The sequence below is a fragment of the Gobio gobio genome (assembly GCF_949357685.1).
Source record: "Gobio gobio genome assembly, chromosome: 2".
Taxonomy (NCBI): domain Eukaryota; kingdom Metazoa; phylum Chordata; class Actinopteri; order Cypriniformes; family Gobionidae; genus Gobio; species Gobio gobio.
In genome coordinates, this window is record NC_137098.1 from 57,028,117 (window position 1) to 57,055,828 (window position 27,712).

The 27,712-nt window shown below is 39.2% G+C and overlaps 1 protein-coding gene across 2 annotated transcripts; it reads left to right on the forward strand.

Annotated features, from left to right (window-relative positions):
• The first annotated feature begins 85 nt into the window (after nt 1-85).
• On the forward strand, nt 86-27,712 carry fes (FES proto-oncogene, tyrosine kinase). Of its 2 annotated transcripts, none has more exons than XM_079811010.1 (20): nt 86-857; nt 1,933-1,988; nt 2,089-2,325; nt 4,932-5,105; nt 7,685-7,781; nt 10,602-10,785; nt 12,324-12,461; nt 13,436-13,555; nt 15,878-16,000; nt 21,861-22,050; nt 22,948-23,028; nt 23,108-23,344; nt 23,445-23,567; nt 24,350-24,403; nt 24,497-24,615; nt 24,699-24,793; nt 25,172-25,295; nt 25,771-25,928; nt 26,888-27,019; nt 27,116-27,712. In XM_079811010.1, exons 3-20 carry the CDS (start codon nt 2,101-2,103, stop codon nt 27,247-27,249), a joined length of 2,508 nt encoding a protein of 835 aa, XP_079667136.1. In that variant the 5' UTR covers nt 86-857; nt 1,933-1,988; nt 2,089-2,100; the 3' UTR covers nt 27,250-27,712. The 2 variants fall into 2 exon arrangements, with proteins under 2 accessions (XP_079667136.1, XP_079667137.1); XM_079811011.1 differs by having other exon boundaries at nt 23,135-23,344.

Below are 27,712 nucleotides of genomic sequence, written 5' to 3' on the forward strand. Positions count from 1 at the left end.
TGTGTATTCTGACACCTTTCTATCAGAGCCAGCATTAACTTCCTGAGCAATCTGAGCTACAGTAGCTCGTATGTTTCATCAGACCACACGGGCCAGCCTTCGCTCCCCACGTGCATCAATAAGCCTTGGCTGCCCATGACCCTGTCGCCGGTTCACCACTGTTCTCACCTTGGAGCACTTTTGATAGATACTGACCACTGCAGACTGGGAACACCCCACAAGAGCTGCAGTTTTGGAGATGCTCTGACCCAGTCGTATAGCCATCACAATTTGGCCCTTGTCAAACTCGCTCAAATCCTTACGCTTGCTGATTTTTGCAGCTTCTAGCACATCAACTTTGAGGGCCAAATGTTCACTTGCTGCCTAATATAACCCACCCACCAACAGGTGCCGTGATGAAAAGATCATCAGTGTTATTCAGTGCTATTTTTAAATCCAATAGCCTTTACCATGAGCTTCCTTGTTTCTTTTTTCTTTTTTTTAAAAAATTAGGATATTGCATCACTGTTTAACAATCTATTTTTATTTATAGTTATATGAGTAATTATGTATGAATATCATCAGTTATGTATAAATTCCTAGTAGACCTGTTAGCTGTGTAATCGAAGTGTTGTCATGCATTAGGTTTAATCCTGTTGAATGCAGTGAGTCTGCGTCCTGCCTGCCGGACTGTCTTCCTGGTTTCAGTCCTACAGTCAGCCGCTGCTGTCAACACAAGAGCTCATCTGTCGCCCTGCGTACAGTATTTCAGCATCTCCAGTATTTATCGTTTCGACGCACTCTTTTCTTCTTATAATGGATAATTATGTGTTCCGGTTGCTCTGACAGGACGTTTCGCTGCGCCAGGCACATCTGAGGTAAGAATTTACACAATTTCAAGTCTCGCCAATGGAATATTCGGAGCTCTAGTGTTACACAAACGACCTGTTTTAATAATATATGTTTGTCTGATTTAAGAACATCTTTATAAGAAAATAATGTTGTCGTAACCATGTTTCATTGACCGAGATATAGTAGAAGAGACCATGTGACGTCACGACGACATCCCCTTCAGACAATAAACCATTTAGTTTTCAGCTCTATTTATGCTCGATTTTTCCATTTTATTTAAATAGTTCTTCTAACTATAAATAACTTTGCAACTAGCCTACATGTCCACTAACTAATTACGAGTAGGCTATCTTATTAGTAGGTTTGTAAAATACAAAGTTACTTCGTCTGTTGGAGGGACTATAAAAATAAAGTGTTCGCAGATATTAATCAGACAGTCTACTAATTAATGACTGGTAGTTGACGTGTAGTTGCAAAGCAAGTTTCTTTTAGTAGAATTAAACTTATAAATAAACATATACATTTGAGTTATATTTTTTAAAAGCAATGTCTTCCATCTTTTTAGAGTAAACAAAATGTGACTCATTTCTAATAATGAGTAAACACCATATAGCTAGCTACACAGACAAAATGGGCTATGGAAAAATAGGTCTTTAAGTTATTTGTATGTATTTTTTATTGAGGTTTAGGCTACTTCTCATACAGGTTTTGTATAACTGAGCTTGTATGTGGCTTTGTTGAGTTTAAATAAAGCATATGCAAATCAGTTTTTTGAAAAGTATTTCAAAGCATTTTCTTTCTGCTGTATGCAAAGTAGATTGTGCATTGTAAATCATTAAGTTGTTCAGCATTGTACCTTATGACTGAGCTGTTCATTATAAATAACCTTTGAAATGCCATTGCGATATGGGAAGTGGTCAGTATAGACAACATCACTTTCTTGTCCTAAATTGCTTGTGAGGAAATGAAAGCATCTGAAAACTCCTACGTTTTTGCAATAATTTTTGCGACAGCCACACACAAAAAAAAATGCTTAAATTATCTGATGAAATGCACATTTAAATGTTTTGACAGTCTAAAATATTCTTCCTCTTTTCGTAGATCTTGGTTTGTGGTGTTTCTTTTTGACCTGACCTGGAAGTTTGTTGTACCAAACTGTAAGTAATTTTGACTACACACATTTTCACACACATTTCAGACACACATCAGAAAGCAGCGTGATGTCCCAACAATGGTAATGATGCGCATGTTCCCTAGACTGTTAAAGGTATGGGCTTTGCAGAGGACCTGTGGTGCCCTCAGGGTCACGCCGCCCTTATGAAACTACAAGACTCTGAGCTGCGATTGATGGAGGTTATGAAGAAATGGATAACGCAGAGGGCCAAGAGCGATCGCGAGTTCTCCGTACAGCTGCATCAGATGTCCGCCATTGTTGAGAAGCTGGAGGGGTCCCAGCCCGGAGGAGGTCTGGACTACATCAGCCAGTTCAATAAGGTTGGAAGCATCTCCTTAGCCAGTATAAAGTTCCCTTGATTTGATTTCAATGTATATTGGAGATTTTACTGTGTTTAGATGATATATCCACACTAAAATGGTCTCAAGTACTAAGTTGAATCTGAAATGAATCCTTACTTTCCACATGATGTTAAAGAGGTCATGAACTGCATTGTTTTATAATGTTTCCTAGGGTGCACTGCACTTATAAGGTTAGTTTGATTTTTACATCAAAAATTGTCATGATTTAGAAATAAAAGGCATTTTTCTAGCCTAATTTTAGCCCTCTGATTTGAACGCTCTGTTTGAAGCGGCGTGTCTGCTGTGAGTCCTCAGTGTTAACGCCCACTGCTGTGATTGGCTAACATATTTGCATATGAAATAGCTCATTATTACACGTGGAACTCTCTCGAAAACTTTTAGTGCGTTTTTACTATTACAGCTGGCATGGTTAATCGTGAAAAGGGTTGATTATAGCATTATATTTATATCTATGGCATTATATTTAGATTATGGCATGAAAGGTTGCAGTGATGAGCATTGTAGCCGATCACAGACATGTTGAGCGCGTGAATGCAGTGATTATCGTCATTGCAACACGATTTCTGCACACTAACGAATGCTTTCTTCTTAACTTACAGTGCAAACACAATGTAGATAGAGATTTGTTGATTATAACTGGAGTTTTGGCACAAGTCCAGAACTCAGTCACTGATAAACTCGCACTGTTTGGTTGACAGCTCCAGCGATTGCAAAGGCAAAATTATCGTTTTTTGTTTTTTTTTAATTCCAAAAGTCATTAGGGTATTAAGTAAAGATAATTTTCCATGAAGATATTTTCGAAATTTCCTGCCGTAAATATATATATAAAAAATGATCATTATTATTATTATTAGTAGTATGCATTGCTAAGGAGCTTTTTTGCATTGCATTGCTTTTTTGCACCGTCAGATTCTAGATTTTCACGTAGTTGTGTATCTCGGGCAAATATTTTCCGAACAAACCATACATCAATGGAAAGCTTATTTATTCAGCTTTCAGATATATGAATCTCAATTTTTAAATTGACTGGTTTTGTGGTGTCACATATTAGACATCACTGGTCACAGATCAGGCATTACAATTAAAACAGGTACTTATGTTGTCGCATTAATGTCGAGTCCATTTTGTTAAAATCTGTTTGCAAAGCCTGCGCCGAAACTGCGACTGATTTACCAGAGAATCCACAGTACTGAATACAAATAAATAATGCTCAACTGAGACATTCACATTGTTGAAAATAAATGACTACATTCCTAGCATTAGGATCCTTTGGAAGGTAATGTTATTTTTAGTCCACTGATCCTGTGTCTTCTCTCCTCGTCATCTCACTAATACGCCAGTGGGCGGGGCCAAAGTTGCAATGATAGAGTAGGCGTTGATTTTCTTCTGCAGAGGCATTATTTCACCCATCTATAGATTCCACAATGAGTCTTTCTTTGGGCTTGGCTTCAATAAAATCTGTTTTTGGAACAAGGAAGTTTTCAACTTTTATTTATATAAGTTTTAAGTTCTGAAATCTACAGGATATTCTTAAAGTATGATGACCTCTAATATGTCAAAACCTCATGGAAAATTGTATTTCTCAATTAATTTAATTCACCCCTTTAAGATATTTAGAGACTAAGGTGCCATTGAAAGAGAAGTGAAGAGGCATATGGGAAACTGCACTGTAAACATGCTGGCAATACAAAAGCTTCTGCCAAAAACCTTTCTCTGATATTATAGATATTTTCTTGCTGACTTTCCTAGAAGACCTTCCATCTGTTTAGACCAGGGTTGTCCAATCCTTCTCCTGGAGAGCCACTGTCCTGCAGAGTTTAGCTCCACCCACAATTAAACACACCTGAACCAGCTAATCAAGGTCTTACTAGGCATACTAGATACCATAGATATACATAATAAAGGCTAGATGTCTTATGGCGGAGTCTCTAACGTCATCACCAGCGGCCATCTTGTCACAGGCAAGCTTTCTGGCGGGCTCTGTGGGACCTGATGTGGGACCTATGTGGTTTCTTACAAACGTTATTAACGTGGCTGTAATTCTGGATGCTTGAATATGTTGGTTATAATTATTCATAAGTATGCAGTGTCATAACTACATCTCTGACGTTTATAACAAACCAAACAGTTTGAAAATCGGTAGAAAATTGAGCACGGTTATTTAAAAAGTACATGCACCATTAAAACACAATGTTACGAGTGTGCAAGCTGACTGTGACAAGATGGCCGCCAGGTGCGGACGTCGACCTCCATTGGCCAGCAGCACGGACGAGACATCTAGCCTTTATTATGGATATCTATGCTAGAAACTTCCAGGGAGCTGTGTTGAAGCAAGATGGAGCTAATTTTGGCAAGACAGTGGCCCTCCAGGAGTTTGGACACCCCTGGTTTTGACTATACAACTATGATAAAACTACACAATGAGCAAATGCAAATCCTAAACATTCAAGTATTTTTTTTATTCTTGCTTTCACTTGAACCCCTACAAGCAGAGATAAACGCACCAGAATAAATGCATTCACATTTCCAATGCTAAAATTGCATTCATTTTCTCACTCTCACAGTCGTGGAATGTGCTGGTCAGTCAGACGGAGAGCCTCAGTCGTATCATTCGCAAGCATTCGGAGGATCTGATGGTGGGACCCCTCAGCAAACTCACCCTCCTCATCCGGGACAAACAGCAGCTGAGGAAGACTTACGGGGAACAGTGGAACCTTCTCAACCAAGAAATGTGCAGGGTCAGCGCCGCACGCACATCACTCTTCACAATTACGCTCTCGTAGCAAGTACAGTTTCACAGTATCTCACACTTATACGGATGTGTTTCTAATTAAATTGCACTTATGGTATACTGCAACTATTATAAAAAAAAACGTCTTTTTCTTATTAGTATTTTTTTTTGCCTTTCCCCTCTGTTCTAGTTTCATGGTCTAAATTTAGCACTGTATATGCAAATGTCCTAAGGCAAGATTTTAATGTTGCTATTGTACTGTAAACATTTTCTGCAGAACAGTAACTGATGTAACCATGAACATTTGGAAGATACTTTGGTTACCATGACAAATTCTCAATATTTGTGTAAGATTTTCTATATACACTACCAATGGAAATGTGGTTCTTATTTTGTGATTAACTATAGCATAAATATGTACCATAGACACAACAAAAAACTTCACCACTCACACCTAAAGGTTTAGTTCACCAAAAAATGTATATTCTGTCATTAATTACTCACCATTATGTCGCTCTAAACCCGTAAGACTTTCGTTCATTTTTGGAATACAAATGAAGATCTTTTCGATGAACTCTGAGAGCTTTCTGTCCCTCCATTGTTAGCCAAAGAAACTACCACTTTCAAGCCTAAAAAAGATAGTAAAGAATTAAGAATAGTGGTTTAACCTCAATTTTATAAAGCGATGCAAGTGATTTTTTTGTGCAAAAACACTCGTGTAGCTTTATAAAATTGAGGTTAAACCACTGGAGTCACATGGATTACTTTAATGATGTCTTTACCTTTCTGGGTCTTTAAAGTGGTAGTTGCATTCGCTGTCAATGGTGGGACAGAAAGATCTCCGTTTTAATTAAAAAGATCTTCATTTGTGTTCCGCAGATGAACGATAGTCTTACGGGTTTGGAACGACATGAGGGTGAGTAATTAATGACAGAACTTAAATTTTTAATATGAACTCTTTAATATGAACTGCACATAACCTAAAATAACATACAACATATACATTCCAAACAGTCCCACCCCCGCCCAATAGGACTCTGTATGCAAAATTCTATTCTATTCTTAATTCTATAAATTAAGATCAGTCACATATTGACATTTTCTTCTCTTGCACCTTGACATCGAACCACTGATAATTACATATGAGCAATGTCCAAAAACTCCTTATACCACTGTTTGAATGATAAGCCTTTGAAATCGCTTCCCAAAAGTTATAAACCCTCTCACAAGACCAACTCATAGATGTAATTTAAAAAATAAAATAAAAAATGTCTGATGCAACAGAAGATAGTCAAGGGCCAGTAAAACGAGTTACACATTAAATAAGGAAATGTTGTGTGTGTGAGAATCATGAATTGTAAATATATTTGCTCACAAATCAGTAAGGTTAATGTTTTTTATGTTTTTGAAAAAAAAGTCTCTTATGCTCACCAAGGCTGCATTTATTTGATCAAAAATACAGTAAAAAACAGTAATATTGTGAAATATTATTACAATTTAAATGAACTGTTTTCTATTTGAATATATTTTAAACTGTAATTTATTCCTGTGATGTCAAAGCTGAATTTTCAGCATCATCACTCCAGTGTCACATGATCCTTCAGAAATCATTCTGATGTGATGATTTTGCTGATTTTTTTTTCATTCTCATAAACAGTTGTGCTGCTTCATATTTTCTTTTATGAATAGAAAGTTCAAAATAACAGCATTTATTTGAAATATATATTTTTTAAACGTCTTTATACATTACATTATAAATGCGTTTGCTGTAACTTTTGATCAGTTTAATGCATCCTTGCTGAATAAAAGTGTCATATTCTTTAAAAAAAACAACAACCTTGCAGTAAAGCAAAGTGAGGGGGCTCTTTCTAGGGCTGGTGACCAACCTCATTGCATGCTAAAATCCACTCTGAACACTTTCGAAACCACATAGCTACACCTGTACAGGCTGCTCACTACATCTATTGTATCTGCAGTCTTTCCACATGCAGGCATCACTCACATTTTCTTCAAATCATATATAATTGTCTCACATTTGGCTTTGTGTATGTGTTTAGACGTTAGGCAGAATCAAATTTTAGATAGAGGAAATGTAGCTTATTGAACTGAAGCTTATTTTTAGTTTGATCTCTTTCTTGAAACCATGACCAAAGCGCAAACTGCCTGTGGGTCTTTAGACGGCTTCTGTGAATTCTTGAATGGTTTAACGTTTAGAACCTTTGCAGTAACAAAAATCAGGAAGTAGAAAAATGCCTTTTCATTTGTATAGGACATTAAGCAGCGATGAGAATGTAGTCACTCCCAACATGAGAATGTAGTCGCGGTCGTGTTTTATTTTACCATCAGTGGTTTTGTTGCTGGGTTTTTTGTTATGTTTAGCCTGCAAGCTTTTAAAACTATTATTAGCGGAATATGGTGCATATTCTTCCTCATATCTAAACCAGGCTAATAACATGTTGAATTGACTGTCAGCAGTGAATCTAGCCACTCTGCGTCCTTTCGTGTTTGCACATGACATGTATTATTTTGATGCACAAACCTGGATTTTTATTTGTTTTTATTTTGTGTCCTGTTGTGGAAGGTTAGGTCACCCAAACCGAGCTAGACCGGCTCAAGTCCAGTTACAGACAGCTGGTACGGGACGCGGCCCAGGCGAAAAGAAAATATCAGGAAGCAAGCAAAGGTAGGATGCCTCCATGCTGTCTAGTTCTCTATAAATCATGGCCACTTTCCTTTCATTTTGACTGAATAGTGTACTTTGTTCTGAAAGAGATACGTACAATAAGAGGAACTGTTTAATGTTTAAACACTAACGGTTTTATGATATTATGTGGAAACAAGGCATTCGTCTACTCAGACAATTGGAGAAAAACTTGTCTTTAAATGTGACAAAGAGTAACTAAATGTGGTTTCTTCAATGACCAAAGTGTGAATGTTTAGCAGAGCACATTTTGCAGCACTTAGATGGGCCACAATGAATAGAACAGTAAATGCAAAATGCAGAATTTTGTTCAGATGCAAAAGCCTCTAAAAGCCACATCAGTCAAAAATGAGATAACGATACCGAGTGAATGCTCTCCGCATATAGAATAAGATCATAAAATACTTTCACTTCAAACCCACTAAATGCCAGCCTCAGCCCATTCAGAAGTACCGGTACTTAGGTAGAAACCTATACATAGGAGCCTGACAAAAATGCTTCTTTTAAAGAAAAACGTCAGACGGACTTAGAGGCTTTTGCATCTGAAGTCTATTAAATATATTCAGACAACAGATATGAAAAGCAATGGCAGATATATTTGCTCTGTGCAAGGCATTACTTAAAATTAGCTTGAGTGTACTAGATGGGTACTTTTTATCGCACTTTAATAGGATATACGTAAAGTGTTTATAACCCTTAAAGCGCTTAGCAGATGGGGAAGTTCAGTGGTTTGATGGCTTATTGATTTAAATATTATATAGCACATAATAGCTCTTGAGAATACACACTACTGTTCGAAAGTTTAAGGTCTGTAAGATATATTTGAACATTTTAAATAACTGTTTTCTATATATTTTTTATTATTAGTTTATTTATATTAATTTTATAATTTTTATTAGACTGAAATAAAAAAAAAGAAATAAAAGAAGGCTTGGTAATATGTTTAATAAGATATTAAAAAAATATTTTAAATAAGATAAATGCAGAATGCAGTTTCACGTTTTTCTTTTAAAGACGTTTAAAAGACGTGCGTGCATGCAAACAGACAGAGAAATGAGCGCAATAATTAGACTAAAATGTACATTTCGATCAAATATTTGTAGTTTGACATTAAATTTACATAATGAATGGTAGGCAATTATTGGACTTATTCCTCCTACCACCCGCATGCAAGCAAATCTTTCTACATGAATCACATAAATTACATATTTCGGCTTCAAAATGACGAAATTCACCAAAGGTCAACGACTTTGTGGCATTTACAATTTTGTAATCATGGGACCTAATTATTAAATATAAAAATATGTATTTTTTGTCTTTTGTAAGTTGCATTCAAAATCCATTTGGCTTCAGGCATGATGCCTTTGATTAAACATTTAAATGTCTTTTAAATGTTGTTATTTTTAATGGACTTTAAATGACCTTCATAATAATGAGATGGCTAGGCTATATAAAATATGAGTATAAAATAAACATAAATTATAGTGGCAACAGCATTTATTATAAACAAACAAATGTATTTAAAGTGAAACTGAAACAGGCTTTGGGCTCATGTGCCTCTCTCATTCGGCATGAATCTAAATAGTTTTCTTTCTTTTCCTTTCCTTTTTCCTTTCTTTTTTCCTTGTAGCAAAGAAAAACAACTTAAAATACTCCGTTATTTATGGTCATACCGATAAGAGTAAGACAGCAATGGAAACTGTACAAGGTTTTTATGTAGAATCAAAAAAAAAAAAATTGTACTTTTGTAAAACAAACAGCTATGCGCTCTCTGCAGTCTCATGAACTTCTTTCAGGAGCACGTCACAAAAATTAACCGAAACTTATGCTTTCAGTAAGCTACTTGTCACACAGACATGAAAAAAATATGTCTATATAAACTATAATAATTAGCTGAACTAAAACATGGGCACATTGTCTGAGGCCCCTCAGGTAATTACTTGAAAAATAGATGAAAGTTTCTTATACAGTCCTTGAAATTGCAAAAAATAGCCCCACAATTGTGAAGGAAACGCTCCACAATAGGGGTGGTTATAATAGTTTTGAACAGAGTTCAGAGAAAATAAAAATGTGCTTCATGTGGTAACATCTAAATGAATTGATTCTATTCAAACATATTCAAATGTTTCAAAATTATTAGGTTGCGCAAACAAAACTAAATGTAAGGGTAAGATCAGTTGAGATATGTATAGTGTAAGATTACAAATTTATACATTGTTATATCTAGGTTCCAATGTAATAGAATATAACTCAAAACATTATCTATATTTGTGGTTTACATTTTGAAGTAAACTTGAGGAAATTCTAAAGAGATTACGTCAGGCTGTGTAAGTGTTTGAGACATTACATATTTTGTCTTTATGCACTTCCTGACTATTTACCATGACAAGTTTAGAGCAATACTGCCTGAGTGATTGGATTAGCATCTATGCATTTGAATGACACTGTTATGCTGATTGAATTAGGACGGGTCACACTGTTATGTCTAAGGTGTGTCCTTTACCTACACAACATATGCATTCCTTTGTTTGAATGTCTCCTCACCTGCTGTATAATCCCTCCCCCTGAAATGTAGATTAATTGCATTATTTTGTACTTTTAAGTTAGACTGTTTTCGGACGACCTGCAGCACAGAGAGTTCTCATTAAAAGAATAACTTCTGTTTGATCCCGACGTCTCCTGGTTTTCACTTCTGAGTTTCCTACACTTTAGAAGATAAAAGTTCACAACAATAGATATACAGCTGTAATGTCACCTTTCTCTTACATGCTCATGTATGTTTGTGGGCGGTCTTTTGTACAGATAAAGAACGTGAGAAAGCGAAGGAGCGCTACATCAAAGCCACTCTGAAACTGCATGAGCACCACAATGAGTATGTGCTGTCGGTGAAGGCCGCCCAGGTGCATCACCAACTCCACTATGGCCAAAGTCAGCCGGCCCTGCTGGGAGCCCTGCAGACGCTGCAGGAGGAAATGATGCTTATTCTGTGAGTCAACATCAATAACATCAGCGCTATAATGTTAAACAGTGGAAATTTAACATACTGGTACTAAGTACTCATCTTAGGCAGAGTGTGGGTGTGGAGGGGGGGTATTTTAGTGGGTGGAATGAGTAAGTTAAGGCTAAAATATTTTTAAATACTATACTGAAAAACCAAGAAAACCCATTATCTCGCAACTTGCGAATAAAATGTCGTGGTACATGAGTGGACTCTCTTCTCGTTCCGTTCCCGCTTTAGTTTTACGCTTATGCTAAATAGAAGGCTAACTAAACAAAATGTATATTCATCGTTTTTTTTTTAATAAACCCACAACTAAAGGAGTGGGGGGCTCTAACTCTGATGCTTCAACTATCAACATCTGCACAACTCTGAAAAAGAGGCAGCTGCTTCTGCATTAGGTAGGCCCACGATAATGTATGTTTTTTACTCTTTGTATAGCAGTCGCTCATTATAAATGTATTTGAAACTTTGAAGATATGAAATGTAGAAGATGTTAAATATATAGGGCTGTAACCACTATAGACATGTGGCGTGACAAAATCCCCGACAGTAAACTGATGCCTCGTTCTATTTATGACACACTGACACGAAGGACAAATGCTTTGCTACGGCCGTGTTGCTGTGTCCAGTGTAGACAGCCTTTAGCTGTTGTTGCACGATTCGATGGTCGCGTCCAGTGTAGGCACAGTGTTACAATTCTAGCACATGTACATCACAGAGACGTCTATTTGATGTCTGCATTTGCATCTGCAAGATGTATGTTTTTTAGACTGTTTGCTCATCTGCAAGACATTTCCTGTAAGATTTTAAATAGACATTTAGAAAATGTCTTTAAGATGTTTATGATTTAGAATGTTTTCGGAGATGTTTATCAGATGTTTGTACACAACAGATGTTTTCCAGATTAAGCGCTCTTTAATAGATATCTTAGAAACGTACCTGTGCCATCTCAGGTCTAACAGCGCTCGTCAATGTCAAAATGAGCGAGATAGCCAATCAAATCAAAGAAGGCAGGGCTTTACTGTTCACCGAAGACGAATGTGAATTCCAACACAACGCTTTATTTCTACCGCTGGAAAAGTGTGTGGAAAGATCTAAACATGTTATATTTGACAACAAATGTTGAACGACCGACAGTAATATCCTGGCATGCAAGCTACTCAACTCTTTTTTGAGATTTCCTAATTTTTTTTAAAAAAATGTTGTAATTTACATTTGATTCACGTAATCCGTAACTGAATATGACTACCCGCTCGTGCGCACATGACCCATCTGCCAGTAGGTTCCCCCTAAAGCACAAAATTGAAACTCTATGGCTACAATACCCATTGCCTTATTTTAAGAGACACAGCACAGTTACAGTTTTAGACTTCTGCTTTTTGATGGATGATATGTCACCCTGTTCAGGCAATGTAAATGGTCGTTACTCACTTAGTTACAGTTAGTTAAAAAGAAGAAGTCGTTTAGCTGAGTGCCTTGTGCGTTTAAACCCACATGACTAATGTGACCCTACTGTTTCTTAGGAAGGAGATTCTGCAGGAATATTTCGATCTGTCTAATCTGCTTCATGAGGAGGTGGTGAGTGTTCACACTGAAATGGCCAATGCCCTGAAGGCCATCCAGCCACAGAAAGAATACGAGAGCTTCATTCAGCAGAACAGGTATACACCTTTCCCTTTGTTCCCAGTTTTTGTTGGATGCATGGGAACTTGGACCAGAAGAACAAAGGCTGTTGCATACAATTGCTAACTTCTTATCTCTTTAAGTCAACATGAAATCAAAATGGACCCTGTTTAATTTCATAGGAAATGTTCCTGGTCGTATTGTGCATAATTCATCAGTTTATTATTGTAAAAAAACAAAACAAAAACAACGGGGGAAAAAACTCTTCTCTTGTATGGACAATCACTGGTCAACTGCCCAAATCTTTATTAAGGCCATGTGGGCGGAGCAAAATATAACATCATAGCCCAGTTTTTACAGTCCAATCAAATCATAATTGATAAAATCAAGTCCTTTCCTGCATTATTTCCTGATAAATATTTCGTTTTATAGTATGCATTTTAAATACAGTGCAAATGTCCTTTCGTGACTACGGTAAGGGGACATGTTTGGTTCACTTAGTTTAGTTTCGCTTACATTTATTGAAAAACTTAATTCGAATGCCGCCTAGGCACCATCGACCGCAATAAAAGATAATAGGCAATATGTTTATTTAATCATTTCTTAATTCCGTGCTTTTTCTTAATTAAAAATAAATATTATTATAGGCCTATCCATTTCTAATAATTCCAGGTTGCGCAGGTTGTTTATGCATTTAACTCGTGGCCATGAGAAATAGATGTCGTTCCCTCAACATGTGAAGTTGTGGCCACAAGAAAAATATATTGTTCCCTCAACATTCCTCACCTCGATTTTACATCGCGTGGCTACGACATAAGATTGCAACTTAATATCACGTTCCCACGAGTTAATATGACGTACACATAAAATTAATATCTCGTGGCCACGACAAAACTTAAGTGAACCGAACATGTCCCCTCTCGGTCACTGAAGATGACCCCTGTAAAAGGATAGTCGAGTTGCTATCTGTCCACATCTTTCTGCATGCACATGTATGTATGTTTATGTGCAGGTCAAGAGGAGAGATTCCTACATGTGTGGAGTTCGACATCAGTTTGTTGGAGGATGCTGAAGGTCTGAAGACTGAAGATCTAGAGCTCAATGAGCTCACAGTAGAGGGAATCCAGCATCGGTGAGATTCTTCTTCTTTCCGTGCAACTGAAAGCACAAATGTTATAGAAAGACAGAAGTGAAATCATAACCCTGAGCCTTTTTATTGTTTCTGAAACTGTCATGTGAATGTTTGGAATTATCTTTTTTAATGTGTGTTTTTGGAGGGTAGGAATATTCATATTTTTGCATAGTTTGTGTTTCTGTGTGTGTGTGTGTGTGTGTGTGTGTGTGTGTGTGTGTGTGTGTGTGTGTGTGTGTGTGTGTGTGTGTGTGTGTGTGTGTGTGTGTGTGTGTGTGTGTGTGTGTGTGTGTGTGTGTGTGTGTGTGTGTGTGTGTGTGTGTGTGTGTGTGTGTGTGTGTGTGTGTGTGTGTGTGTGTGTGTGTGTGTGTGTTGGCCGTAAGGCACCATCAGATAATTGTTTTTTCTAATTACTTACACACTCAAATCAACTCTTTAAGCAAAACATCACAACCCATTATGTAATTTTCTATAACTATTAACAATTTTCACACAAGCTGCAAAATGCGGTAACATTTTTTTTCCTCTCCACAAAATGTTTTTTTTTTTTACTAACAGACATTTGGTAATTCACAATGACATTTGGTAATTCACAACTTCATGTATAAACCAAAAAAAAAACATGCATTCATCATGGCATCACAACCTGTTCACAAACTTAACACGCATTTAAAAGGTTGGGGTCAGTAAAAAAATTTTATATAATAAATTTTTTTAAAGATATAATACTTTTATTCAGCTGGGATGCATTGAATTGATCAAAGGTGACAATAAAGACTTTTTTTTAAAACCCCCAAAAAATATTTAAAATCTATGATGATCTGTTGAACTTTTACTCAAAGATGCATCATGGTTTTCACAAAAATCTTGAGCAGCACTACTGTTTTCAACATTGATGATAATAAATGTTTCTTGTGCAGCAAAGCAGCATCTTAGAAGGATCATGTGACACTGAAGACTGGAGTAATGATGCTGAAAATTCAGCTTTGCATCACAGGAATAAATTACATTTTAAAATATATTAAAATAGAAAACTGAATTATTTTTATAATATTTCACATTTGTACAGTTTTTATTGTATTTTTGAGAAAATAAACGCATCAGAAACTTAGTGAACATAAGAGACTTCTTTCAAAAATATTAAAACATCTTTGTAACGGAGTGATCCACTGAAGGCAAGTTGAAGTGAGAACCCAAGTGCCAGTTTATTTACATACATGAAAAGATGACAGTGACTATGGCATCAAAGTACCACGAGAGCGATTCGAGAGCAGTCAGCTAATACAGCCGGTGCAGTTTAGGCCCTGGCCCAAATGGCACCCTAAACCCTCACGGTCTTTCTCTGAGTCCGCACTTTCACAACGGAATGCCGCTTTGACTGCCGGGAAGAAGCTCGCTGTGTAACCCACACCAGTGCGGGCTCGGCAGAAGTGCGCATTGAGGGCGCATATCGACCTCAAAGGGGGCACTCGCGAGCACCCTTCTGAGACCTAAAAGGACAAATGGGACACCCTGCGGTCTCATGGACTTAACAGACACACGCACACAGCGGCCATTGTAAGTCCACAAGACCGAAGTGCACATGAAGTGTGCCATTTGGGACAGGGCCTTTCTCTAGAGCGGCTGCACAGACTCTGATGACGACACAGCTGTTCCACGATTGGCCGGATTCACTGCATGACAGCGATCACGTGTGTTTCGTGTTTATTCTAAAACCATCAGCTCCTCTAATTCTCACAAATCAGTTTTTTTATAACAGTAAAACCTCCTTTCATGTAGTTGCGATGTTATATTGTCATGTTTATCAAAATAAAACTGATAAAAACGTAGACCCCACTTCATAGTGTAGGCTTATATGTTGAACTTTATTCTTGTACAAACACACGCTGTATTAAGCAGTGCATAGGATTACATGACAATCTCTGAAAACATCTGTGTATCGCCAAATATTGCATTTATTTCACTCCAGCTGTGATAAAGTATGCAAACACAGTGTAAGCGTCACCGCGGGAAGCAGAAAGTGTCCGACTTCACGTCTCCGTTTGCAGCTCCTCCCCGCCTGCACGCGGCTACTCTCGCCGATCAGTTGCATCCAGCCGCAGCCAATGTCAAACACACCTTATATTACAATCTTTCTGGCCCCAAACTTTTCAACAGCAGTATGCAAATATATGCATATGCAAGCAAATATAGTCACGCTCCATGATTCACACACATATTTCCTTAACTCAGTGTTACTGGCCCCCTGCATTTTGACTATCTTCTATCGCATCAGAAATCATTTTACGCTCTTGTGGCTTCTCATATTCTCTCTCCTGCAAGGCTCACCGCTGTGGAGGAGGAGCTTTTGGGTCTTGCTAGTGCTCTTGGTTCCCAGCAGGCCACAGTCAACCAGCTGGAGTTGGATTTGCAAAATGAGGAAGACTCTGCAAACATAGGCCAGAGGTGAGTCTGTGAGCTCTCCGTACACTCCACAGTACACTGAACTCCAGATTTGCAATTTAAATGCTAAACAGAGCTATACATTATACACCTTTTTTAAGCCAAGTCATTATTCATCAAAAGTGACTTACAATTCACGTCACAACATTAAATGTAAAATTACTCAAAAGGGTCAATGAAAACACCAAAATCCAAATGAAACTATAATCAAAGCTGGATCACTCCAGCAAAGAGGAGATAGGCGACTAGTGATCCCGTCATGAGGATCCAACAAAGAAATATAATAGAAATCCCTGATGACATTACTCTGCTTTTGAAGATTGAGGAAATCCCTCACAACAATAGACTAAAATAAAATTACACAGACGCACATCGTTTTTGACACAACGCTTCCCCGCCATTTACGGAAAAATGTTCACTGTTATACGGTAGAGGGCCCTATTACACATCTTCTGAAAGAGTAGCCTACAGAATCTCTGGATCAAAATACAGGCAAAAAGAAGCAGAAAGAAACGGTAAAAGCATTGATTATGCACATGTAAAATAATGTGATCATCAAATTATAAACAGTACATAAATCCAAACTGCCTAATGTTACCGAATGAAATGTTGACCCAGGACAGGGTGTGGGTCTGTGTAAGCTTTGGGAGTGTTGATGGAAGCGATCTACTTTGATAATCTGTCTGACAGACAAACGACAAGGGAAAACAAAAAAATAACATGCTGTACACAAGAGTATATACCAAGTGGCAACCATTTTCTCTTGAAGCCAATACTGAAGTGACTTAAACTTCAATTCATCGACTGGCCACTAGGGACAGGCTCCAGAAGGGAGCAGAATCTCATTGAGCCCCATGTTAAAATGCCCAACTTTACTGCAGAAAAAAACATGTTTATAGCCTGGTACAAATTATGGTTTTGGTCTATACGGCTAATTTTGCCCTTCATGACAACTGTGAGGGGGGTGAATTTTTTTATAACTCACATTATATTAAGCCTTAAAGTTCTGCATAATTAAGGGCGTGGCCACTTTGAGTGACAGGTGGATTGCCGCTTGTCTGCTGTCTGTTAGTCGTCACGTCAGCTCCAGCCACGTCCCGCCTCTTTGCCCATTTTCTATTATCCGGGAGTGACGCACGATGACGCGCTGCCAAGATGGCAACGGCCAGCTCGTCCCTACTTTACGCTTCAAAACTGCTCTTCAGAATCCTATGGGTGACGTCACTACATCCATATTTGTTTTACAGTCCATTGTATATACAAGCAAGAGTTGGTAGTTAGTTGCTAGCAGCACACCAGCTCCAGACAAACAATGACATTCAAAACTGTCCTGTTACTAGAGCAAGCATTGCAACAACAGCATGTCTTAGTTCTGTGAAACAGCAAAACCAATCTTACTCACGTATGGAGCAGCAACAATGCAAACTCGGCGTCTGTTTTCAGGCCTTCCTGCTTCGGTCTCTCCGGTGCTGGAAAGCTTTTCTAATATTAATGAGGGTCCTAAAGCTCTTGCCTGATAATAAACCTTTTTTTCCAGTGATATTCCTCTGACCTTTTCTCTTTTGTAATGTCTCTCAGCCATCTCTCTTTCTACAGTCTTTCTTCAAATCTCCCTCTTGCTCACTCTCTCTCTCTCTTGTCATCATGAGTGGACACGCCCCCTCCTGCTCATTGGCTGAAGTGTGTTGTGGTGTGCGTCTGATCCAAGGGGGTAATCCTACACCCGGAAAGCGTACCTTCCATAGGGGCGGCCATTGCTAACCAAGCCATCACCTGCTGTTAGCATCCCATTGACTCCCATTCATTTTGGCATCAATAACTTTAAGCGAATAACTTTACATCTGAGGCGTTTAAAGACTCCATTTGACCATTGTTTATTTCTTAAGAAACACGACAATGTATAAAAGGCTCCATTACCTTGTAGCTTACACTATCGCCTCGTAGATGCCGTTTTTGTAAAAATAGGCTAACGGTTGTGTCATAACCACGCGACAACCGGCGCATAGTAGAGAAATTACCGTATAGACAGAAATAGGCAATCGGGGGGACGTGGAGGCATAAAGTCCGATAAAGTCAAATGGATCTTTGAAGATGGCGCCGCCGTGCTCGGTCGCCGTTCAGGTCGCTCCGCTAAGACTTTGCTTTTATTTATTATTCTACTCTCTTTTACTCTCTATTTTTTCCAACGGATCATCTGCTTTGATCTGTTACGACAGCAAAACACTTCTGGAAATTGGTTACCGCTACACTGACCTGTTTCAGGACACTTTCTCCAATCTTCCATCTGAGATTCGCCGGGACGCCGAGTTGAACAATGGCCACTCGAGTCGACGGCGAAGATTCAAAAAACACCGCGGGAAACGCGCTGGGATCCGCAACAGACTGAGAAAAAGAGCATTCAGTCCTCCTCTCCCGAGCATTTTGCTCGCAAATGTCCAATCCTTGGAGAATAAGATGGACGATCTTAGAGCCAGGATAAGTTTTCAACGGGACATGAGAGACTGCAACATCTATTGTCTGTCCGAAACATGGCTCACGCCAGCGGTCCCGGATACAGCCGTGACGCCGTCCGAGAACTTCTCTGTTTTTCGGATGGACAGAACAGCCGAGGCCGGGAAATCTAAAGGCGGTGGAGTGTGTTTCATGATAAACAAGAAATGGTGCGATCCTAGGAACATCTCCATTCTTTCGCGATCCTGCTCGCCTCACTTGGAACATTTAACTCTCATGTGCCGGCCTTTCTACCTACCGAGGGAGTTTTCCTCGGTCATCACCACTGCCGTTTATATTCCACCACAAGCAGACACGGGGCTGGCTTTATCTGCCCTCCATGATGTGACCAGCGGCTTCATAAACAAACACCCCGACGCTGCTTTCATCGTCGCGGGTGATTTTAACAAAGCTAACCTAAAGAAAGTATTGCCAAACTTTCACCAGCATGTCTCCTGTCCCACACGAGGAGCAAACACACTGGATCATTGCTACTCTCCGTTTAAGAACGCCTACAAAGCTCGTTCACAGCCAGCTTTTGGCAAATCGGACCATGCCGCCATTTTCCTCACACCGGAATATAAACAAAGGCTCGTTCAAGAGCCCCCGGTGAGGAGGGAAGTCAAACGCTGGTCATCCCATTCAGAGATCACGCTACAGGCAGCTCTCGATGACGTCGACTGGGACATGTTCCGCGCGAGTTCTGAAGACGTCAGCGAGTTCACAGAAGTGGCGCTCTGCTTTATCAATACACTGACAGAGCAAGCCACACAAACAATAACTATAACGTCCTTCCCTAATCAGAAACCGTGGGTGGACAGTTCAATTCGCACTGCAGTAAACTCGCGCACCACCGCTTACAATGCCGGTCTCCTAACGGGGGATATGAGGGAGTACAAAGCTTCATGTTACGCCCTCCGGCGCGCCGTTAAAGCCGCAAAACTCCGCTATAAAGACCGAGTGGAATCTCATTTCCAACTCAACGACTCCCGGCGGATGTGGCAGGGACTGAGAACCATCTGTGCTTTTGGAACTAAATCCTCTGCAGAGGTGAGAGCTGATCCGTTGCTGGTGAACGAGTTAAACTCTTTCTACGCTCGCTTTGATGGTAATCGCGGCAGCACGACTCCGGCGAGTGACGCGTCAGAGAGAGTCCCTCAGAGCAGCAACGGTCACGTGATCTCTGTCTCGGAGGACGAGGTTCGGAGGGCACTCAAACGTGTGGATGTCAGGAAAGCTGCTGGGCCGGATGGTATTTCAGGTCGTGTTCTGCGGTCCTGTGCTGATCAGCTCGCAGGGCTCTTTACATCCATATTTAACGAGTCCCTTGCTACATCTGTTGTCCCCACCTCCTTCAAACGATCCTCCATCATCCCTGTACCTAAGATCAGTAAACCCTCTTGCCTAAATGACTATCGTCCAGTGGCTCTCACATCTTTAGTCATGAAGGTCTTTGAGAGACTCATTAAAAACAACATTTGCTCCTCCATTCCTGACACTTTGGACCCTCTTCAGTTTGCCTATCGTCCCAATAGATCGACTGAAGATGCCATTTCTCACATCCTTCACTCCTGCCTCACTCACATCGACAGCAAAAGTGGGAACTATGTCAGGTTGCTATTTATTGACTATAGCTCAGCCTTTAACACCATAGTTCCCATTAAGCTAACACACAAACTCCTGGATCTAGGCCTGAATTCTTCTCTCTGCCTCTGGATTGAAGATTTCCTCACTGGCAGACCCCAGGCGGTGAGAGTAGGCCAGTTCACCTCCACCTCCATCACCCTGAGTGTGGGAGCTCCACAGGGCTGTGTGCTGAGTCCCCTGCTCTACTCTCTCTACACCCATGACTGTTTGTCCACACACAGCTCCACCTCGATCATCAAGTTTGCTGATGATACTGTCGTCCTGGGTCTCATCTCCAACAACAATGAGACGGCATACTTGGACGAAGTGGAGCAACTGACATCATGGTGCCAGGACAACTGTCTCTCTCTGAATGTTAGCAAGACCAAAGAACTGATTGTGGACTTCAGGAAGAGACAGCATCGGTCATACTCCCCTCTCATGATCAGCGGGACACCGGTAGAGAGAGTGAGCAGCTTCAAATACCTGGGTGTGAACATCTCCGAGGATCTGACCTGGACTACACACATCCAGACACAGGTGAAAAAAGCCAGGCAAAGACTGTACCACCTGCGCCAGCTGAGGAAATTCAGGGTTTCACCAGCCATCCTGAAAACTTTCTATCGAGGGGCGATAGAAAGTGTCCTGACTCAGTGCATCACAGCGTGGTACGGGAACAGCACCAGTCACGACTGCAAAGCCCTGCAAAGAGTGGTGCGCTTATCCGAGCGCATCTCAGGCTCAGCTCTCCCGTCTCTGCAGGACATCTACACCAAACGCTGCAGAGGTAGAGCTACCAAAATCATCAGAGACATTAATCACCCTGCAAACTCTCACTTCACCCTGCTGCCATCTGGTAAGCGCTTCCGTAGCCTGATGGCAAAAACTGAAAGACTCAGGAGGAGTTTCTTCCCCCAGGCCATCAGACTCCTGAACTCAGTCACGTGACTTCACTTCACCCCCGCACACACATAAACATACAGTTTAAACATTAACATCCACATACTGCCATTGCACTGCACTTTACGTTCCTATTGTTACTGTGTAACAACCTGTAATAAACCTTGCACATTATACTTATTTATATATACATATATATATATTTTATGTTAACCACTTATTTTTAAGTCTACAGTTTATCTCACTTATCATATCCACATATTTTTTATATTTTTATTTTTATCTTATTTCCTATTTTTATCTTTTACTTGATTTATTTATAATTCTACTTATGTTAATACTTTTTATTCTAATTTTATTCTATTTCTATTTTAATTTCTTGTAACTGTTATTTGCACTGTCCATGGAGCGGACCTGTTTACATTTCACTGCCAGTTGTATATTGTGTATATAACTGTGTATGTGACAAATAAAACTCTTGAATCTTGAATAAAGTCAAGGGAGAGGCATGGGGAGAAGCCCATAGAGAGCCAAAAGCTACGGGACAAAATATTTCAACAACGTGATTCAGATTTCACTTTGCACAACTACTAGAAGACTTGCCACTGTCAGACAGGTTGCTCACGTCACATCTACGTCGTCCAAGCTCACGCTCAGCCATCAGGAGTGCTTCTACTTGACTTCACTTTTTCTCCTTGAAGTCTATGGGGTCGCTGTGTCCATTTCTTTTACTGTCTATGGTCTGATCCACTTTCAACAATGTTTCTCTGAAGTTGCTTAATGCATCTTTAATGGAAGCATTCAGCAATATATTTGCATTAATGTCGTCCTCCCTTCTTTTTTTAAGGGTGTATCAGTTCAGTAAGCGTAATGCTCTGGAGGACAGCAGACAGCAGGTAGTTCTGTCCATGGTGGCTCGTGCTCGTCTGGAGGCCCAGCGGAGAGTTCTGGCCGATAAACTTCAGTCTCTGGGCAGTAATGAGGTCCCACCTATAGTCCTGGAAGATGACCGGATTTCTGTCACCTCCAACAATTCAGTGAGTCCACTCTCATCTCAATAAATCTGTCCTGAGAGCTTCAGTTTTTGCCTGATCTTTCTCCGCAGTGAAGAATTTTCTTCTTTTGTTTCCTTTTTTTTTTTTTTTTTTTTTTACAACTTTTTGACATCAGATCAGACTCTTTAGTACAACACAGTCTGTATTGTATAAAGCGCTATATAAATAGAGGTGACTGGACTGGACACCTGTTGACTTGTTCCATTTAGTCAAGGTAGAAGGAAGTAGCATTATAGATAACTAGTATTTTTTCTAAAAACCCAGAGTAAATCATGATAAGAGTGAAATGTGGGGAAATGTATTTAAATTGGATAGAGAGAATACAGCACCATAAAAATTTTCTGTAAAGTATCAAAGCCAGTCATGCTGTGTTGTTACATTGATTTTGAAATATGAGAATTGCACAACCTTGTTGACTCTGAACTCCCGGGACTCATTCACATGCTGCTGGTTGACCTTTCCAAATATGGTTGTTTCTCTAACTTATATGAGAAGACTGAGACATGAATCCACCGTAAATCTTTTTTATTTTTGTTTGATCTCCCGATTTAACTGTACGTTCTCCAAACAAATATGTATTGCTTAAAAGAAAGAATATTTTGAGTATATACAGTAGGGTGAAAATAAATGATGTGAATTTCTTTAATTTCAAATACAAGGTTTATTTTCATGTTTAAAAATGTAAAACATATATATACACACACATAAATAGAGCATAAATTAATCTATAATTAAATACAACGATCAAAGACATCAGAGTTCAACGAATCACTCCACTGTTCAGTCACTCACTGAGCATCATGAGCTGAAATGCAAGAATTTTTAGCAAAAGTTTGGTTTGTCATGCCGTTGTGTTGTCTGTCATGTTTTTTAATGCAGGAGCGCGACAAAGACCATAAGCTCCTCAAAATGGATGTAATCGTGAGCCATCTCAGCAGCTTGTTCAAGCCCAAGTATATGGTTAGTGGTGTTGTGTTTGGTGGCAGTCTTTCTCTCTCACCTCCTCCCTGCTCATTGTTGTATCTACAACTTTCTGTAGAGTAGCGTGTTTTATACATCTCACCAGGTTCCCCCCTCCCTGACGACTGTGCCCGAGGCAGAGAAGCCCTTGACCCAGCAGGGCTGGTATCACGGTGCCATCCCCCGTCTGGAGGTTCAGGAACTGCTGAAGAATGATGGGGACTTCCTGGTTAGGGAAAGCCAGGGCAAACAAGAATACGTGTTGTCTGTGCACTGGGGCGGCCAGTGTCGGCACTTCCTCATTCAGAGTGCAGATGTGAGTGTGTTTTATAGGTGCTTTTTCCAGTATGTGTATGCAGTGGTTAGCTGTCATTTATATGATGAAGGCCATTATATGCATGTTTATTTGTGTTTAGGGTGTGTATCGTCTTGACGGTGAGGGCTTCGCCTCTGTACCACTGCTAATAAATCATCTCCTCATCTCCCATCAAAGCGTCACAAAGAGGACAGACATTGTGCTAAAGAGACCCATCCTCAAGGTTTATCACTGATGCCAAATCAGTCTCACGATTATTATACATATTACTGCCGAGTAGTGACAAGCTGAGATACACTGCCCGAAAAAGACAGAGGTACTCAGAGGTACCAATTCATGTGTCAAAATGATTCTTCATGCTCCCTTCCAAATATTCTTTCACAATTTGAACCTGGAATATGGCCATGATGCGTCTTCCTACATGGCTGTTTAAGAAACGAAAAGCAACACACTCCTTCAATTAGGTTTAGAACGTATACATGCTAGAAACATAATAATCACTGCAATAATGATCCATTCATAGACTCTTAAGCATTTGCCTATTTAAATCCAATCAGCAACTTTTTTTTGCCCGTGCAGTGTATATTGGCCAAGGTTATTAATCGGACAAATTTTTTTCTCCGTCATTTTGAGTAATATCAGTTCCCCTTTGGCCAAATAAGAGCTTCCCTTTTTCCTTTCCACTTCAGAATATACAAACCACCTGGGCACCAGTGGTCTATACTTCACATTGTCATCATGGAATATGGCCATGATGTGTCTTCCCGCATTGTTGTTTAGGAAATGTAAACTCATAGACTCTTAAGCATTAGCCTATTTAAATCCAAGCGACTTTTTTGGGTTCCTTGCACCATGAAGGGTCTTTGTCTACTAAGAGAGTGGGCGTCATAAATATCTAGATATGGGCATTTGCCATTAATACTATTATCAGTCGACCACTGATGCTGAGTGCTGTGATTAACCTGTCATTATAGATTAATTAATTTTTTGTGGGATGTTTTTTAGGATAAATGGGTCTTGGAGCATGATGATGTCGTCCTTGGACAGAGCATTGGCCGGGTAAGCCCAGATATCTTTTGTAATAAAAAGATAAAAAATCATAAAGTTTTTTATTAATGATGTTGCTTCTTGTAATGTCTTGATTGTTATTAGGGCAACTTTGGTGAGGTGTTCAGTGGCCGCCTGCGTTCAGACAATACGCCAGTCGCTGTGAAAGCCTGCCGAGAGAATCTACCCGCTGAACACAAGAACAAGTTCCTAATGGAGGCCAGGTTTGTATTAACACACACATACTGTGTATACTACTCACACATACACACTCTCATCTAACTAAACATATCTCTTTCTATTCCAGGATCCTAAAACAGTACGACCACCCAAACATAGTGAAGCTAATCGGCGTCTGCACACAAAAACAGCCAATATATATCATTATGGAGCTAGTCCAAGGTACATCTAAACTTTCATTCAAATCATTTAAAGGAACAGTGCACCCACAAATTCCCTCGTGTTGTTCCAAAGCGGTATGACTGTCTTTCTTTCATGAAAACACAAAAGGAGATGCTTAGCAGTGTAACAGTGTAAGTAGATCATGATTTATATTGTTAAGCTGAAAAAAATTACAAAAGCACCATAAACCTAGTTCACAAGTCTTTTCATGTAGAAAATCATGAGGTATTATTATTCTTATTAAATGATTGTATTACTAAATTCATATTTGATTTGCTTATTTATAATTATTACATTTATATTTTGTTAAATGATGAACTATTACTTTAAAATGTTCAATCCACAAACAAGTATCTTGATGGCGTATTCTCCTGACAGGAGGGGACTTTCTAAGCTTTTTGCGCACAGAGGGCCACAACTTGAAGCCCAAGATGTTGATCAGAATGGCAGAAAATGTTGCGTCTGGCATGGCGTACCTGGAAAGCAAGAAGTGCATTCATCGGTGAGAGTTTGAAAATGAAATATAGTGATATATTTACGCCGATACGCTAAAAAACTATAGTAGATCCATAAAGCACTAGCAGACCTCATAAAGAGCTCACAGCTGGGTTTTATTGAATCGAATAAGTAGACTCTAGGTATTTCTCTATTATGGTTAAGTCATTTTACCAGCGGTTTGCAAGCAATGCCCAATGGGAAGATTTGGGGATAATGAGACTGAGAGGAAATCTGATAGTGGCTGTTTCCCTCATGCTGTGTCAAACGGTTCAGTGTCTCTCGAGAGGATCGAGTTTTAATAGAGCCAGTGCATTCTATGTTTCTCCGTCTGTCATTCTTATACTTTTGTTTAGTTTGCTCTGGTTGTTTTTTTAATTTTATATTCATCCCCTCAGGCTTCCTCTCTCTACACTATGCTTTGATTTATTTCAGAGCAACATCAAATAATTGTTTCTAATTTTCCCTGTCTCTCTCTCTAGAGATCTGGCTGCCCGTAACTGTCTTGTGGGAGAGGAGAGCGCGGTGAAGATCAGTGATTTTGGAATGTCTCGTGAAGAGCAGGATGGTGTTTATTCTGCTACAGGAGGAATGAAGCAGATCCCAGTCAAGTGGACGGCACCAGAGGCACTCAATTACGGTACCAACTATCACTTAAAGGAGTCCTATTATGCTTTTTTTTTTTTTACATTTTCAACTTTCTTTAGTGTGTAATGTTGCCGTTTGAAAAAGTTAATCCAAATGGAGTTGTTCCGTATCAGTGCGCACTGTTTCTGAATTCCCTGAAACGCCTCCATTGTAGTCTCGAGTTTTCTTCCGGGAACGTACACAATATTCCACATTTAAATAATTCCAGCCCAAGGCATATGCAAAAAAAAAGAAAAAAAGAAACATGAAAGTGCGGGCGAGGCCTGGTTGAGTAGCGTTTGTTTGTAGTCACGTCAAGTCATCTTTATTTATATATCGCTTTATACAATACAGATTGTTTCAAAGCAGCTTTACAATAACAGGAAAATGATGCATTTGTTCAGCTGAAGTCAGTTCAGTGTGGATTAAGTTCCGTTGTAAAGATCATCAATTATTAAATTAGTTCATCGTCCAGCTCAGTTCAGTTCTCATACAGCATCAGTATAGTCAGATCAATAATATTGTTGAATATTAAGTGTCCCTAACCAAGCAATCCAGAGGCGACAGTGTTTGTCAGTGTTAATCAAACAACAAAAGATGTTAAATAAATGTAAACATGTTAAATAAATCTACCTGAAAATGTAGTTTATTTCATTTGTATCTCTATCGTATTTGCCCTATTGTTTGTAATTTGCTTTAACAATATGATATATATATATCGTTATCATGAAATAAAATGTCTCATATCATGAAGTATATAGGGGGTTGGATGGGACCGCCCATCCCGTCCTGTATTCCACCATGAGGAATCTGGTCACCCTAATTAAAAAATAACTAAAACAGATTTTAGACACTGTATATCAAGTATTTTATGGTAAGTCTGTACCTGTAGCGCACACTGCATTGTGTTGACCTTGACTGGTCATGATTGAGGGTTTTATGTCTCAACGCTGCCCTCTGTTGTTTCATCAGGGCGATACACCACTGAGAGTGATGTGTGGAGTTTTGGAGTGCTGTTGTGGGAGACGTTCTCCAGAGGAATCACGCCGTATACCATACCACAAAACATGAATAACCAACAGACCAGAGATGAGGTGGAGAGAGGTACTTTGCATACTGTACACACACATCAAACTATGGCTTATTGCTTGTTTGCAAAGCAAGTGTTGTTCATGTGTCTTTTGTACGTTTTGTTTTTAGGATATCGTATGCCGGCCCCAAATAACTGTCCGGTTGAAATCTACGCCCTTATGTGTCAGTGCTGGCAGTATGATCCAAGAAAACGACCCTCATTTCGCAAACTAAAGGCAGATCTGTATGCTTTGAGTCGGTAACGCACACACACACATGATTACATGCAAGTGCAGTTATTTTATGAGGCCAAAGCAAAAGATTTATTTTGTACATTTGTGCTCCACAGTTGAAAAAAAAAATGCTTATACAGGAAAGTGCACCACTGGTGCATTACTATTACTAAGAATAGATTATAATTAAGAATATTTAATTTGATATTATATTCAGTTCTGTGTAATGTGGTGTTCCAAAATGATTGTTTAGATCCTGATGTTTAAATAACAAATAAATTATTTTTTGACTGATCGTATACAAGTCTGTACATTCAGTTCATTGTACGAAAATACTGTAAATAAATGTAATAATTATTAATAAAACTTTTATTCAGCAAGGATTGAAATGAATCAAAAGTGACAGTTAAGTCAATTATAATCTCACAAAATATTTCCTCAGTAGGAAATGTTGGTTTCCTTAAAAATATTAAGCAGCACAAAGTGTTTTAAC